The sequence below is a fragment of the Schistocerca piceifrons genome, chromosome X, assembly GCF_021461385.2.
Source record: "Schistocerca piceifrons isolate TAMUIC-IGC-003096 chromosome X, iqSchPice1.1, whole genome shotgun sequence".
Classification (NCBI taxonomy): Eukaryota; Metazoa; Arthropoda; class Insecta; order Orthoptera; family Acrididae; genus Schistocerca; species Schistocerca piceifrons.
The window spans coordinates 715,403,684-715,419,509 of record NC_060149.1 but is presented as its reverse complement, the minus strand read 5'-3'; the positions used below and the strand labels follow the sequence as shown (position 1 = coordinate 715,419,509).

General features: G+C 39.6%; 1 protein-coding gene across 1 annotated transcript in view; it reads left to right on the top strand.

The window, feature by feature from the left end:
• Window positions 1–15,826, top strand: part of LOC124722666 — a 509,646-nt gene that overhangs the window by 451,666 nt on the left and 42,154 nt on the right. The window contains exons 20-21 of the mRNA XM_047247811.1: window positions 450–655; window positions 8,287–8,535. Coding sequence (XP_047103767.1) covers window positions 450–655; window positions 8,287–8,535 — 455 coding nt within the window. The remainder of the gene's footprint in view (window positions 1–449; window positions 656–8,286; window positions 8,536–15,826) is intronic.

Genomic DNA, 15,826 nt, shown 5'->3' with positions numbered 1-15,826 from the left:
TCATTGATATTGTCATTGGGTACTACATTTTTAATTTGGCGAAGTGCACAATTAAACATTTCTGAACATTTAAAACCAGGTGTCAGTATTTTCAAAAGGAAATGTGTAGATAAGTAATTAAGACACTGCGTACCTGCTGAAAAAATACACTTTCTGCTGAAGAAAATTATGTAATTTTCTCTATTTCTATTTAAAAATTAAGGTTTAAATGTGATTAGGATAATCTGCTGTCTGTGGATCTTGCTCACATCAACTTCGGGACCTATACACAATTTTTTCTGTGATTTACTTCTAACATTCAGAGACGTTGCAACAATATTCTGCCTATTTATGATTTTATGGATATCATAGCTTAAAAGACAATGATAACTTAATTTTTGTTTGTTATATAGTGTAATGTAACTGGTTAAAAGTGTTGTAATGTTCTTTTTCTTTACTACCTGTGACAGAGCAATCCGGACTGAGGCCACAGGGGGTACTGTGCCAAAACCTGTGGCCAGTGTTCGACCAATGCAGGCTGAATTGAGTGGACAGCTGGAGCGTAGCCAGACGCGTTCCACGATTTCAACAATTAGTACTGGACGGTCACGTTGGATTCCTGCTGAAGTGTGGCAACGGCAGGGCATGAGTGCACAAGAAATGACTTTGCCTTTGGGTATGATGTGCCATTTGTTAATCTTGAACTTCAGTTACAATAATTACTACAATAGACTAGTACTATTTACCAGATTTTTATCTCCTGGTTGTCATGAGCAGTACATAGACACTTCAGGATCTTGTGTAATTTTAATATTGCACATGTTTTATGTAATTCTTGGTTTTACTCAATCATTACTACAAAAGAAGAGTTAGGAGGAAAATATGCTCTGACATGTCTGTACCCCTCCTCTGTCATCAGTTCCCCTCCACATAGTCTACTCTCTTCTCTGTGGTCTGTGTCCCCCGTCCTTCACCATGGTTGACGCCTCCCGCCCCCTCCACCCCCCAACCACAGGGGTACACACACACTGCCTCCATTGGTTTATCCCCCTTCTACCCTTCATGAGTACCCCTCCACCCTGTAGTGGATACGCCCCCACCAACCCTGTCGTGGGTATCCCTGATCCCTGTCATAGGTACCCCCACCAGCCCTGTCATAGGTACCCCCACCAGGCCTGTCATAGGTACCCCTACTAACCCTGTTATCAGACCCCCGCCCCCCCAATCTTTCGTGGGTAAGCCCCCCCCCCCCCCTCCGAACTGTTGTGAGTACCCCCAACTATCATTGCCTCAACTGTCGTTACACCACTCATGAATACTGAGAACTCCCTTCATGTGTACCTCCCTCATGTGTGCCTCCTTCATGCGTACATCACTCATGGGTAATCCGACCCCGTGTCACAGGTACCTCCTCCCCCTCTCTCGAGTAGCCCCTCCACCTCTTGCAGGTATCCATTCTTGCGTGCCCTTGTCTGTCCTCCTCTTGGATACCCCTGTCCCCCCTCTTGTAGCTGCAGATCCCCTCCTCTTACTTACTGGTGTCCCTCTTTCCCCCTTCCTTTTCTGGGATAATTTCCAGCAATTTTAAATTTAAATACTTTCTCCAAGTTGACTGGGAGCCTATTCATACAGAGCCAGATGTCAACACAAAATTTAACATGTTCAGTGATGAAATTCTATCACTTTTTTGGAAAAAAGTACATTGTGCCTGGTAAATAATGTGTTCTGAAGCCAGGGACAGCCATTGGCATCAAGATAATGTGTAAAAATAAATAAATAAATAAAGTAAAAAATGAAATAAAGCAATAACTCTATAATTGTTCCAGAACAGCAAATTAAAAAAAAGTTTAACATGTATCATACATCTACGTCTACATCCACATAGATACTCCGCAAGCCACCATATGGTGTGAGGCAGAGGGCACCATGTACTACTCATTCACTCCCCTGTTCCACTTGCAAACAGAGCGAGGGAAAAACGACTGTCTGTATGCTTGTGTATGAGCCCTAATTTCTCGTATTTTATCTTTGTGGTCGTCATGTTCAGTGTATGTTGGCGACAGTAGAATCTTTCAGCTTCAGATGCTGGTTCTCTTAAATTTTCTCAATAGTGTTCCTCAAAATGATTGTTGCCTTCCCTCCAGGAATTCCCATTTGAGTTCTCGAAGCATCTCCGTGACCTTACGTGTTGTTTGAACCTGCTGGTAACAAACCTAGCAGCCCGCCTCTGAATTGCTTCAATGTCTTCCTTCAATCCGACCTGGTATGGATCCAAAACACTTGAGCAATACTCAAGAATAGGTCACAGCAGTGTCCTATATGTGGTCTCCTTTACATGTGAACCACACTTTCCTAAAATTCTCCAAATAAACTGAAGTTGACCATTTGCCTTCCCTACCACAGTTCTCACATGTTCGTTCCATTTCATACCACTTTGCAACCTTACACCCAGGATACTTAAATGACTTGACTGTATCAAACAGGACACTAGTAATAGTGTATCTGCACATTACGGGTTTGTTCTTCATACCCACCTGCAAAAACTTACATTTTTCCACATTTGGAGCTAGTTGCCATTCACCACACCAATTGAAAATTTTGTCTAAGTCGCCTTATATCTTTCTACAGTCACTCAACAAGTTTTAAATTTCACAATCTTTACATTTGTTTGTGGGTGATAGTGTTGGGTCATTTCTTGTGATTTGACAAAAGCAGTTGACTGTGTTCATCAGAAATTACTATTAGAGAAGATCTTTCAATATGACATCAGGTGTCCAATAGGTGAGCAACATCACCAACAGGAAGCTAAGTGTATTGCTGGAAGCTGTGGACAGGAAAGTGTGTGTAACTGTTGTGTCTGACTGATTAGTTATTCACCACAGAGTCCCTAAGGATACTCTCATTGAACTCTTATTATTCCACATTTATATTAATGATCTGCCTTCTACCAGTTACTAATAATATAAATTTGTCATGTTTGCTGGTGACATTAACATATTGGTGGAAAATGTTTTGACTATAGACAGCAATAACATCCTGTCCAAAAGTCCTCAACTGGTTTCCTGTTAATTCTCTTTCATCCAACATTAGAAACATCAGCTTCATTCAGTTACACATATCATAAAGCCGGCCATCATAATGATAATGACACACAATTTCAATAGTTACAGAGACTAGAGTTCCTCTGTATCCTTCTTCACTGCGAACTGCATTGGGAACTACATGTATGAGAGACTGTTAAGAGGTAAATCTCATCTACTTTCATGTTAACAACATTACATTGGGGCATGTCTGTAACGAAGATGGGTTTCTTTGGTTGTTTTTCACACTGTAGTGTCATATGGAGTCATTTTCTGGGGAAGCTCTACTTATTCACAGAAAGTTTTTATTGTTCAGAGAAGAGTAATTATAATCAAATGAAGACAGTCAAAGAACACCTTGTCACAAACATGTCACACAGTTGGAAAGTAAATTTAGGTAGTCCCAGTATGTATTCTCTTGTGCTGTGGGAATGGAAGTAACTCAAAAGTCTATGGTCATGAAATTTGCTGCTACCAAAAACTTCTCACGGGTTTCAAAAGCCTAAGAAGTCAGAAATGCCTTTACATGTTGCAATTTAAACAGTTTTGTTGGACCATTCTTCCAGTGGTTGATGAGTTTGTGTATGTGAGTTTATCAGATAATTTCTCATCATAAGCATGTCATGTGCCTGAACCATGTGTATATGGTCAGCACCATTTAAGGATTATGTTGGTATGCATGTGTTTTTATTTTCTTCTTCTTCCTCCCCCCCCCCCCCCCCCCTAAACATTTCTGCTTATGCATGTCGTTCACAGAGCCTCTTCCAAGCGGCTCTTTCCTCCCACAGTCTATCATTTAGCATCTCCTCCAGTTGCTTTCCTGTTCGATTCACATCATCCTTTACTTGGTCTCTCTCCATCTTGTTCATGGTCTTCCAATAGATCTTCATCCAGATTCTGTCCATCATAGGGCTCTTCTCAGAAGTCATTCTGGTCCCATTCTTTTAATGCAGCTGAATAATTGAAGCTTGTTACTCTCCATAGTTTCTTTTCGGGAGTTGATCTGCAGGGTGTTTCGTATTGTGTCATTCTTTATCCTGTCTGTTTTCGTGTTACCCAGAATCCCTCCTAGAAAGTGCATATGTGCAGCTTGTATCGTGCTCAGATCTTTCTTTGTCCAAGGCCAACATTCTGGTCCGTAGATCAAAATCGGCAGATAATATGGCTTGTAAATCATAATCTTTGCTTTGGCAGGTATTTTCCAACTTTTAATTATGTGTGATACACAATAATAAACTGTTGAAAAATTTTCTATTCTCACTGCAATTTCATCCTTCATTTTTCCATTTTTCATTACTTCACTTTTTGTTAAGCTTATTTCCATGCCGTTTCTTAGATTACTCTCTGCCAAATATTTAGTTCTTCTTCCAATTTCTTATCATTTTCTTCCCAAATCATCACATCATCTGCACATGCTGTGATTTTTATATCATCTGCTGTTGACCCTTTGCTAACTTCCCTTATGATTTTGTCCATGGCTATATTAAAAAGCACTGGTGAGAGCACACTTCCTTGCCAAACCCCATTGTGTATTATAAACCATCCTCATTTTGTGCTGTCTATTAGAACACAATATGGGCTTGTTTTTTGTACATGTTTTTGATGCTCAGTTGCTTTCTTTTTGACAATTGCAGTCTATTCAGACCTTGCTATACCTCTTTCCTTGTAACAGCCTTTTGTATACCTATGTCTTTCCCAAATCCTCATTTCTTTTCCACAACCTGTCTGGCTGTGAATATGACATCTGTAGTTGATCTTCCAGGTTGAAATCTTTGTTGTGCTTCTCTTAATTGTGGTTGTATATTATTCCTGATCTTCTGTAAAATTATCTTACCAAAAATCTTCATGCAGTGGCATGGTAGTGCTGTTCCTCTTTCATTCTCACAGAGTGCATTTTTACCCATTTTAACCCTTTCGTGGGCAAAATTATTGAGGAATTTTTTTTAATGAATGGAGAGCTGATAGTAGTTAACAAATAGGTATATTTATCTAACAGAATATCAAATATGCTACAACTGTGAAAGTGAGGTCACACAACAAGGTGGGAAGTGTTCTTCCCACTGCCCTTCCTTGGAGTTAAATGAGAAAAACAACTTTTTCAATATATGTCATATTTATTTGATAAATTTACTTCTTTTGTTACAATGATTGTTCACAATTACTTGCCATGAAATTTTCTGAAACATGGGTCTATGCAAAGTGGTATTTGACAATATGTACAAACACAACGAGTGCGCTTTTCTGCAGCTTTGGTACTACAATGACGGCACCTCCTGTAGGTTTCTCCTAAAATGGGTTGATGCTCCCCTGCAGCCACATGACGAACATCTTCAGGTACTGTACCCCTTTTTGCCAGAAAGACAGGTTTTTGTCCACGCCTTTTTCAGCATGAGAAGCCAGAGATCAATTGTCTGGCTAGATGGATCCTGTATGTGAGCTGATGATGCTGTCAACTTTCTCTTTTGCTTATTTTCCACAGGATAAAACTGTTCACTATAGCAACGTCCACCAGGAAATAAAATATTCTGTGCCACCATTTTACAGATCGTCTGCCAATAGCATACCTTCCTCGTAATCGATCAAACTTATCGTAACCACCCATTATTTTGTTGTATTCTGGCACAACTTCAGGACAAGAAACCTCTGTACTAGTACCATCCTTGTTTTTCCTCTTCACTGTGATTGTTTCTCTTGCATCATGAATTGAGGACAGGAAAGTGACTGGACGGTTTACCCATCTATTTTACTGCACAAATTGCTCCTTTTGTTTCAAACTGGAATTCTCCTTGTTCCAATTTTACATTTTCTTTCCTGTTGGTCCTCACTGTTCCACATCCATACACACCCTTCTTCAAAAGTGTTGACATCAATTTCACAGTGGTGAAGAATCTGTCAAATGCAACTACATTATTTTTATTATGTATTTCCTTTGTTAGATCTACTACAACCCTTTCGCCCAATGTCTAGTCACTATCTGCCTTACACTTGCCTGTGTAAACATCAAACTTCATTATATATCCAGTGAATGAATCTGACAAGCGCCACATCTTGTAGCCTCGTTTCACCGGCTTCATTGGCATATACTGTTTCATAGATGATCCTTTGAAAGGAATCATCAATTCATCCACTGACAAAAATGATGAGGGCTCATAATTATTCTTACAGCTCTGCAAAAGCTTTTCAATCAATGGCCATAATTTGTGCATTTTATCATATTCTGGATGGGTTGGGTTGTTGGGGGCAAGAGACCAAACAGCGAGGTCATCGGTCTCATCGGATTAGGGAAGGATGGAGAAGGAAGTCGGCCGTGCCCTTTCAAAGGAACCATCCTGGCATTTGCCTGGAGCGATTTAGGGAAATTACAGAAAACCTAAATCAGGATGGCCGGACGCAGATATTCTGGATGATTTCTTGGCTTTGCAGTTTCGTTGTTATTACAGTGAACATTCTCTACAATCTTTTTAAATCTTTTACTTGTCATTACATTAACGATTGGCTCTACTTTTAGTATAGGGTCTGAACTCTAGAAGTTAGAGAGAACAGGAAGTTGGTGAATTCCCATTAGAATAAGACAACCTATATAAGCTCTCATTTCTTGAGTAGTTGTGTCCCCCAGGTTTTTGATGGACATCTACTACCACAATTTTGCTTTGCATACAAGTTTGTTTCATTTACAATGAGAGTGAAAGCATTGTCACCAAAGAACTTAGAAAAATAAGTGAGCTCCCGATCATTGGCACTACAGAGAAATTTTAGTTTTCCTTCCATTTGTGTTTAAAAAGTTGTTCTTTACATTGTAGAAGTAAGAGCAGTCGGTGTTCCATTCTTCTTCACTTTCACTGTCTAACGTATCACTACTGGCAACAGTCAGAAGCACAAATGATTCACTGTCATGTTCATCACCATAAATGCCTTGTTCCATAGAAACATGCCTTGAATCACTGGTGACTGTGTTATCTAGAACTTTCAGTTCATCTGCAGCTCCTTCAGTTTCTGAATCACTTTCATCAGGTAATGAAAATAATATATTGTAAATTTCGTCAACATGTTTAGGATTGCTGACGTCTAGGGAATGAGACATCTGAAAGGAAAGCAATGCAAAGAAATAAAGAACTGGAGACTGTAAAAAATATTATGACAGATTCAATGGAAGCAAGCACTTGGTTTGGTATGGTAAACTTGACATTCTTTAGTAACATAATGATCTGTGCATTATTTCTGAAACCCACTAAGTAAAAAAGTCAAATAAATGTGGCAAAATATAGAAATATTGGTTCTAGAGACGTAAAACAATGGGCTACCAAAGAGGCAGTGGGAAGTAGCCTTCCCACCAACAACATCAAATACTTCAAGTCAAGTCCACAAGTAATGTAAGTAAAACACATTTTAAAACAAACAGGGAACACCAAATAATAAGACACCATAGCAGAAATCAAAAGTATTTACCTTATACTATAACTTTGAGGAAAAAATTACAAAATGTCACGCAAACAGCACTGAAAGGCTCCTCTACAGAGCAACACTCAGTCATACAAAGTATCTGCGCGAAGGTACAGCAAAAACGACCGGAACTTCCAATTGGAAATAGTATCCTATACTGTTTACTAGGTGGTAGCACCATACAGAGGTGGGAACTATGAATCCCACGGGGCTAGGAGCGAGTTCATTGTAGTGGAAACATGTTTCCCAAGGCTCACGAAAGGGTTAAAGATAGGTACAATAATTGCCTTTGTCCAATCATCAGGAATCATTCCATATGTCCACATTGTCCTCATTATTCTATCGTACCACTGAATTCCACTAGGTCCTGTGGCTTTGACCATTTCAGCTGTGATACCTTGTACTCTAGGAGCTTTGCCATTTTTCATTTGTAATACAGATTTCCCTATATCCAACATTGCAAATTTTCTATTTCCTATTTCTATTTGACTTGTAAAGTTACAACAGTATCATGGTCTTTTGAGGTCACTTGTGGTTGTATCCATGGCCAATAATCACTGTATGGATCCATTGAACATATATCCAATAAATAAATAAAATTAAGCTGCATGCCTTTAAAAAAGCACATGAGCAATTTCCTTTCCTCATCATTGCTGTCCCCTATTTTGTGTTTCTTCTCCAGTGATTTCAAAATTGAGGGCATGTTAAGACTTTATCATCCTATTTTGTTCAGTTGAATTATTGATTAAGATTTCGGAATGACAGTTGTGTGTTCTTTCCTTTACAGATGTTGTGATACCCACTAATTCACCAGATAGAGCTTCAATAGTCCTCAAAGCAGGCCAGAGGGTCATGGTGCTGAAAAGCCCCAAGGGAATTTACATGCAGCTGGAAAATGGAAAGATAATTGCAATCCGTACTGCTTTTAAGGTTGGTGGTGCTGGAAAAGGTGCGGCTGGCCAAGATTACAAATCAACGGCAGCCATGCAGGCAGATAAAGCTGAAATTGAATCAAAAATTGCAGATATAAAGAAAGGTACGTAGAATGAAAAAAGAAAATAATAAAAATATGTTATTCACAGTGAAACAAATAATGCCAAATAATGCATCAAAAAATTTTAAAATGGAGTTGGTATTTTTCCTCAAGGTTATATAAACATTAGAATGGAGACAGAAGTGTTGTTCCATACATTTGAAATATATTGTGGGATATTCTTTGGCAACAGATCAATTCTTCTCTGCTTCTTTAATTTGAAGCAGAAAACATTGTGTTCACTTTAATTGTGTCTGTCTAATACTTCAGCTGTCTCCATTTTTAAATATATTGTCTTGAACTGTTACTGGATATTATTCTCAAGAAATACATCTTGATGGGGAACTTATGTTGTCCACTTTCCCATTTGCCTGTTCAGTAATTTGTATGCAAATTCCATTAGTACAAATTATCAGGTATCTTTTGATCATTAGTTTGGTCATAAATCACAGTTTTTTTTTTTTTTTTTTACTTCCAAAATATATCCTGATGGTTATTTAATAAATGTTATGTTTAACTTCAGATTTACGAAACTTCTGATTGTATTTTTCATCACTGGCAACAATTCTGAGCAGGTCTCAGCAAGTAGCTGTAACTTTTAGATTTATGACCTTGTTTCATGTTAGTTTAAAATTGTGATTCTCATTCCAGATTAGTATTATAGGTAACAGATTTTGGTTCACTGTCCTCAAAGTGCAATAAGTTCCTTAAAGTAGCCATAAATATAAAATGGATTGGAGGGAAAATATCACTTCTGTTTCTTTAGTATACAACATCATAACGAAAATTGGCTGGGTGGTAGATGACTCATCATTAATAAGTTTTATATGACATTTTAATGGAACACTTGTTGAAACTGCCATGTCAGACCAGGTATTTAAACTTTTGATATGTAAGGCCTTAGGTGAATACCGTGTTGTGGCTGAGTTACGTAACCCTGTTAACTTCTGTAAATTCGTGGCTACCTGCTCTTATATAATGGAGATAGACCCTGAGAAATTACATGAAGACTGGAAAAATATGAGTTTCACAGAAGTGCAGCACTGTGTGACAAGAGTAAGTAGCACATAGGAAAAAACTGCAACATTTATTCTAACTTTGAACACTGGAATTACCTGAATGTGTTCTTATAGGCTATATTCACCTTAAGGTTTGACAGTTTCTTCAACCCAAAATTATCCTTCAAATGTCATAGATGTGGTCATACCACTGTGGCATGTAATGGGAGGGCTACATGTGGAAATTGTGGAGATGCAGCTCATGAATGGGGCGATTCTTGTACACTTACTCTGAAGTGTATAAACTGCTCCAGGAATCATCCAGTGTGAAGCAGGAAGTGTGCGGTTTGTAACGAGGAAAGGAAAATTCGAGAATTGAATGTTATGAGATGCGTACCCTATGGTGAAGCTAAGAAAGCTTTCAAAACCATATAACCTGCGGTGTTTGATACATGTTTTGCATCGACCATTAAGAAACCAGTCACTAAGTATGATAATTCCACACAGTTCCAGACCACAGATTCAAGTAAGAGTATATGCACTTGTCAGTGTACTTGGGGGGAGAAAAGCTACATTTGAACCCGAAATTATTTGGAAGCTGGTGACGACAGGGATGGGGCCTCGGCCACATACTGCTGCACACAGTCTGAAGCCCACTAAGCCATTCTCTCTAGCTGTGCTTGCAACTCCTCCCATAAGTAAGGAAAAATGTCACACAAAAAGTTGTTCAGATCGCTGAGCATGCTCCCTTTCCAGTAGTGATTTTACTGTTCAGGATATTGATACCTACATGGAGGAACCTGAGAGCTGGTCACTGTCTAATGTTCCCCCTGATCTCTTGTGTAAATGACCATCAGCAACCAAGGACAGGGGTAACCATTGCTAATCAATGGCGTCCACATGGACTTCTCTGTTGCTGTGGAACTTAAAAGGATGCCAATCTCATTTGGAAGAATTGCAGCTCCCGGCTCACGAAAGACTATTCTGCTTCTGCTTACAAGAAACTCATCTTAAAGTCACCGACTCACGTGCATTAAGGGGTCACCACCACTACAGGAAGGGCAATTTTACTGGAGACAAGGCTAAGATTAACATGACTGTTTTCATTGATGGCAGATGCCACTCCTCTCCTGTCCCTTTTACCATGGTCATACAAGCAATTGCAATGGAAGGTCTCACACCAGTTAAAATCTTTTTATCTTCCACCTTATGATCTGTTGGGATGGAGGTGTACTAACACAACTCTTTTAGGCAGTTACCCACCTATTTGACCTTGGGTGGGAGGGGACACTTCAGTGCACACAATGTGGTATGGGGCTCAGCTACCATTTCTCTGGGGGTTGAATTATTGAGCAACTCATCCATTCAGAGAAATATGCCTTTGAATTCTACTCATCTTCAGCCACTGACCTTTGATTTTGCTCCCCAGCTATTTCAGACTTGCTTTGGCAATAAGTGGCCACAGATTTGCATTCTAATAACCACTTCCAGTGTAGATTCGTCTGCTGACTCACAAAGGTGGGTGGTTCAAAGGGCAAATTGGTTGCAACACTATCAGCAGACCATTTTTGAACAACAGGACTGTGTTCAGGAGAAGGTCACCATATGACCTGTGAGATCCAATGAGTTTCTGCAGATTCCAGTTCCCAGTCCAGCAGCAACCCCCCTCAGGTGACAGCATGTCCCTTGGTGGAATGACAAATGTTGCTCTACAATCAGAGCTAGGCATGCAGCTTTGTGGAAATTTCAAAACACCATCCAACCAAAGAAAACCTCTGTGCCTTCAGATCTGTGAGAGCACAAGTTAGGCGAGTGATAAAAGAACAGAAGAGGAACTCTTAACAAATTTTGCAGTTTCCATTAATCGGTCCACTTCCACTGCACAAGTTTGAGATTCAATAAGGAGGATTTCAGGCAAGCGCAGTATACATGTCCCTTTTGGCCTTATTGAGAAATGGAGTCTTGGTGGATGTGCTGAAAGAAGTGGCTCAGGTCTTAGCTGAACACATTTTTATTTTTATCGTTACTGCATCATCCCGCCAAACTTCTGAATTCCAGATGTTCAGTTGGACTGTTGAGATAAGAAGGTTCTGCTTCTTCTTCTGTAATGAGGCGGTCTACAATCTTCCATTCTCCATGTGGGAAGTGGAATCAACTCTGTCTGCGGCCAGAGACAGCTCCAGGACCTGATCAGATTCATAATGCCGTGCTCCATCATCTGTGCCCTGAAACCAAAGGCAAGCTTCTATCATGTTTCGATCAGATCTGGTTTAATGGACAGCAACACCCCCCCCCCCCCCCAAACTTCAAAGGAAGCATATTAATTCCATTATGGAAACCAGACAAGGATCATGCTGACCCTAACAGTTATCAGAGCATAGCCCTTACCAGTTGTATGGGTAAGACCATCAAGTGCACGGTCTATCGCCACCTCGTCTGGCTCCTCAAATCCTGAGGTTACCTGTGCTGCTCCAAGTGCATTTTTAGGTGCTGCCGTTCTGCTCTTGACAATTTAATTCCACTGGAGATGGCAATACAGGATTGCTTCTAAAGCTGAAACTGTTTCGTTTGTGTGTTTTTTGGCCTCAAAAAAGTGTACGACACCCCTTGGAGGTGTAACATCCTTCACCAACATAATGAATGGTGATTACATGGACGCCTGTCATTTCTTATCCAGTCCTTCCTCGAGGACAGTTGCTTTCGTTATCACGTTGGTGATGCCTTGTGTGATTGCTGTGTCCAGAAGAATGGGTTCCTGCAAGGCAGTGTACTCAGTGTCACATTGTTTGCCATTGCTGTCAGTGGTGTCTTCTCCACATTCAGGAGCCCTGTTAAAATCTCTTTGTTTGTGGATGATGTCGCAGTCCTCTACTCTGCATCCAGTCTTACCTCGACAACAAGACAACTACAGCTGACTGCCAGGAGACTTGGAGCTTGCACCAATAAAATTGGTACCAGAGAAGGCTGTGTGTTTCAAACTGTGGTCGTCAAAGTTTTAACAGCCAGAGCTCATTATCGGGAATATGTTGCATTGTAAGTACACTATACCCATTATGTGCCAGCTGTTTGACTTGAAATTACCCTGGCTCCTGCACCTGAATGAACTGCGAACACAGGGCTTCAAATCATTGAATATTTTGAAATATATCAGCAGGGAGGCATGGGGAGCTGACAGGTCTGCCTTCTGCAGCTTTATAAGCATTCGTCGGATCACAGTTAGGTTACAGCTGATTGCTTTTGGATCATGCCAAATTTCTACCTCAAGGTGTAAGACACTGTCTATCATGAGGTACCCAAATATCGACTGGTCCAGCCCAGTTCAGAGTCTGTGTGCATTGTCTGGTGAAACACCACTCTGGATTCGGTGGTGCCTCCTTTTGACTTGAAAGGCCCTGAAAATGTCAACGCTGTGTCAGTCAGTGGCATTTAGTGCAGCAGTTCACTCCAACTTTGAGTAGCTGTTCAAAAATCAGCCCCATGTTACCAAACCATTTGGATAAATGTTACACACTGGCTCGAGGATCTGATCAAACTTCAGAATACACAGCCGGGGATGGAACAAATTTCCACCTTTGTGTCTTCAGAGACCCAAAGTGATTTTAAGCTTGACACAGTACAAGAAAACTTATACTTCAAATTAAGTTCTTACAACTCTGTTTCTTCAATTTTAAGTATGTACTCCAGTTTTATCATTGTTTATATGGACGGATCCCAACAAGAGAATGCCAGTGGTTGTTCAGCTGTATTCCCTGATTGGGCTTTCGAAGTGCACCTTCTGGAATAATTTACAAATTATGATGCAGAGTTACACAACATTGTGACGGCACTGGAGGGGATTCACAGGCTTCACAGTACAAGATTTATCATCTGTTTGACTCGCTCAGTGTGCTAAAAGTGTATTTGGTTGACCAGTTGATTCAGCTTATCCATGACTCCTCACAGCAGCTCCATCACTGTGCCAAGAAGATGATCTTTTGCTGGGTACCTGGACACAGCAGGATATAAGGAAATGACATAGTCGACAAAACAGCCAAATAAGCATGTCGGATTGGTGTTGTACATTGATGTGCTGCAAAGGATTCTCTTTAAAAGAATAAAAGTTAAGTCACAAAAAATGGAAATGAGCATATGGCATCATTGGCTGGCAGGCCCCTATTTGGGGAAGTTCGGCTGCCAAGTCCAAGTCTTATTTCATTCGACGCCACATTGGGCGACTTGCACACTGCTGATGAGGATGAAATAATGATGAGGACAACACAACACCCAGTCCCCGAGGTACATGTCGTGTGACTAGGGCCTCCCGTCGGGTAGACCGTTTGCTGGGCGCAAGTATTTCGATTTGGTGACTTGTGTGTCTCGATGGGGATGAAATGATGATGATTAGGACAACGCAACACCCAGTCCCTGAGCGGAGAAAATCTCCGACCCAGCTGGGAATCGAACTCAGGCCCTTAGGATTGACATTCTGTTGTGCTGCAGAGACATATGAATGGCAATGACTGTGTATACGTCCAAGTTTTAGCAACTGATTCAACGGAATAGTTTGTTGTGTTGTGTGACTGATTAATGTACCATATCTCAGTTAAATTAATGGTTTGTGTCTCGCCCATAACTAAATTCAATTTCAGATGTGCTTTTCATCAGCATTCGACAAGTGTGTCACTCATCATGCACAAAGCTTTCTCATAGTTAATTCTTGGTGTAAATTATACTGTGTACTATCTTCTAGTTTGCTTGTAGCATCATCTGTTTAATACACATGAAATTATCGGTTAAATTCAAAATACCATATAATTTGCTTTATCAATGTTTTCATCTGTAGTTTAGTTTTTGGGATGTGGAACACATCCAAACAGAAAGAAGACCTTTTCAGCCGGGAATTGCATTTTTGTGATTTAGTTTTCTTTTTGATTAAACTCTTTCAGTAACTTGTAAGATTTCTTTTTCAATTCAGTCTATTTGTTACATTTATTTTGTATTTATAAAATAAATAATTAAATTTATACAAGCTCTTCACCTTACCTCCTGTGTTCACTGAATTCGACTGTGACTCAGCCATGAACATAATTTGTGTTGTAAAATCATCATCACTCCATACTTCATTTGTATAGAGGGTTTATCTATTTATAAAAATTGACTCATTTGTTACACGAGTTTTGGAATTTCTTTTAATTCGCCCTGTATAATGCGTGTGACGTAGGCTTTGAATAAATCTAAAAGCTATTGATGAAGTGGTCTTATTAATCTTCAATATCTGTCATGGAAGGTTACTCTATATAGAACTTATAAAGCCACTGTGCGTAGCCAAATGACCCTTATGCAGTAAACTTGAGATTCACAGTTTTTAATAGTGTGGTTATAACTCTGAAATGGCCTCAAAAACATTAGATGCATGTACAACTGTGAAAATGAATGTAACAAGTTATTTTTCAAGTATGTGACCCACTTGTTGATGTCTTTTTACAGTGCAGGGGTCAACTGCAACATGAATTTTTTTCTGGAATAAATAAAATCTGAAGTGTCATATTTCAGAAACTGGTGCAGTGAAGTCCTGTGTGTATGAATTAATAATTTTCTGTGTTTAGATGTATATCCTAAAAGTCATCATGCAGGAAAAGGGGGGGGGGGAGGGGAGGGTGTATCTGGTACTAATATTATTTGGTCACTTTCTTGTTCAGTTTACAGGTGCCGCATGGGAGAAATGAGTGCCTGTAATTTCTCCAATTTTATCATTGTGATACTTAAACGAAATGCTACCAGGAAGTTTTAATATGTCTTTTAGAATCTCATGTGAAGGCAAGCTCTCACCATTTAAAAGGCAAAACCTTTGTGGTGCTGTATAATGGAACAAGAAAGGAAACACAACAATCACCCATTTTGAATTGTGCACTAACCTCGAAATGTTTATAGTCACCTCAATCATTGGAAATCGATAAGAATTCCATACAGACAAGTAATGCTTCAGGATAGGTTTAACAACTGTGTCATAAGTTATTTCTTTTGTACATAAGATACAGTTCCTTTCAGTTTTCTGATGTGTGACCTTAACACACAAAGAATTGCAGGCTATAATTCTTGTGTCATTTTAGTGGTCTTACAAAGTGTTTGACTATGACCATTTATTGCTGATGATGTACTTGCATAGTACATGAGCTTTTTTGATGTATTGTTATCTACATTTTAATTATTACTTTTTTCCTGTCTCATTATACTATAGGACACAACACAACTTTGCTTTTCAAATTTACTTTGACTCAGTTATGGCTTCTGTGCCCAGCCATAGGTAAAATTGATTA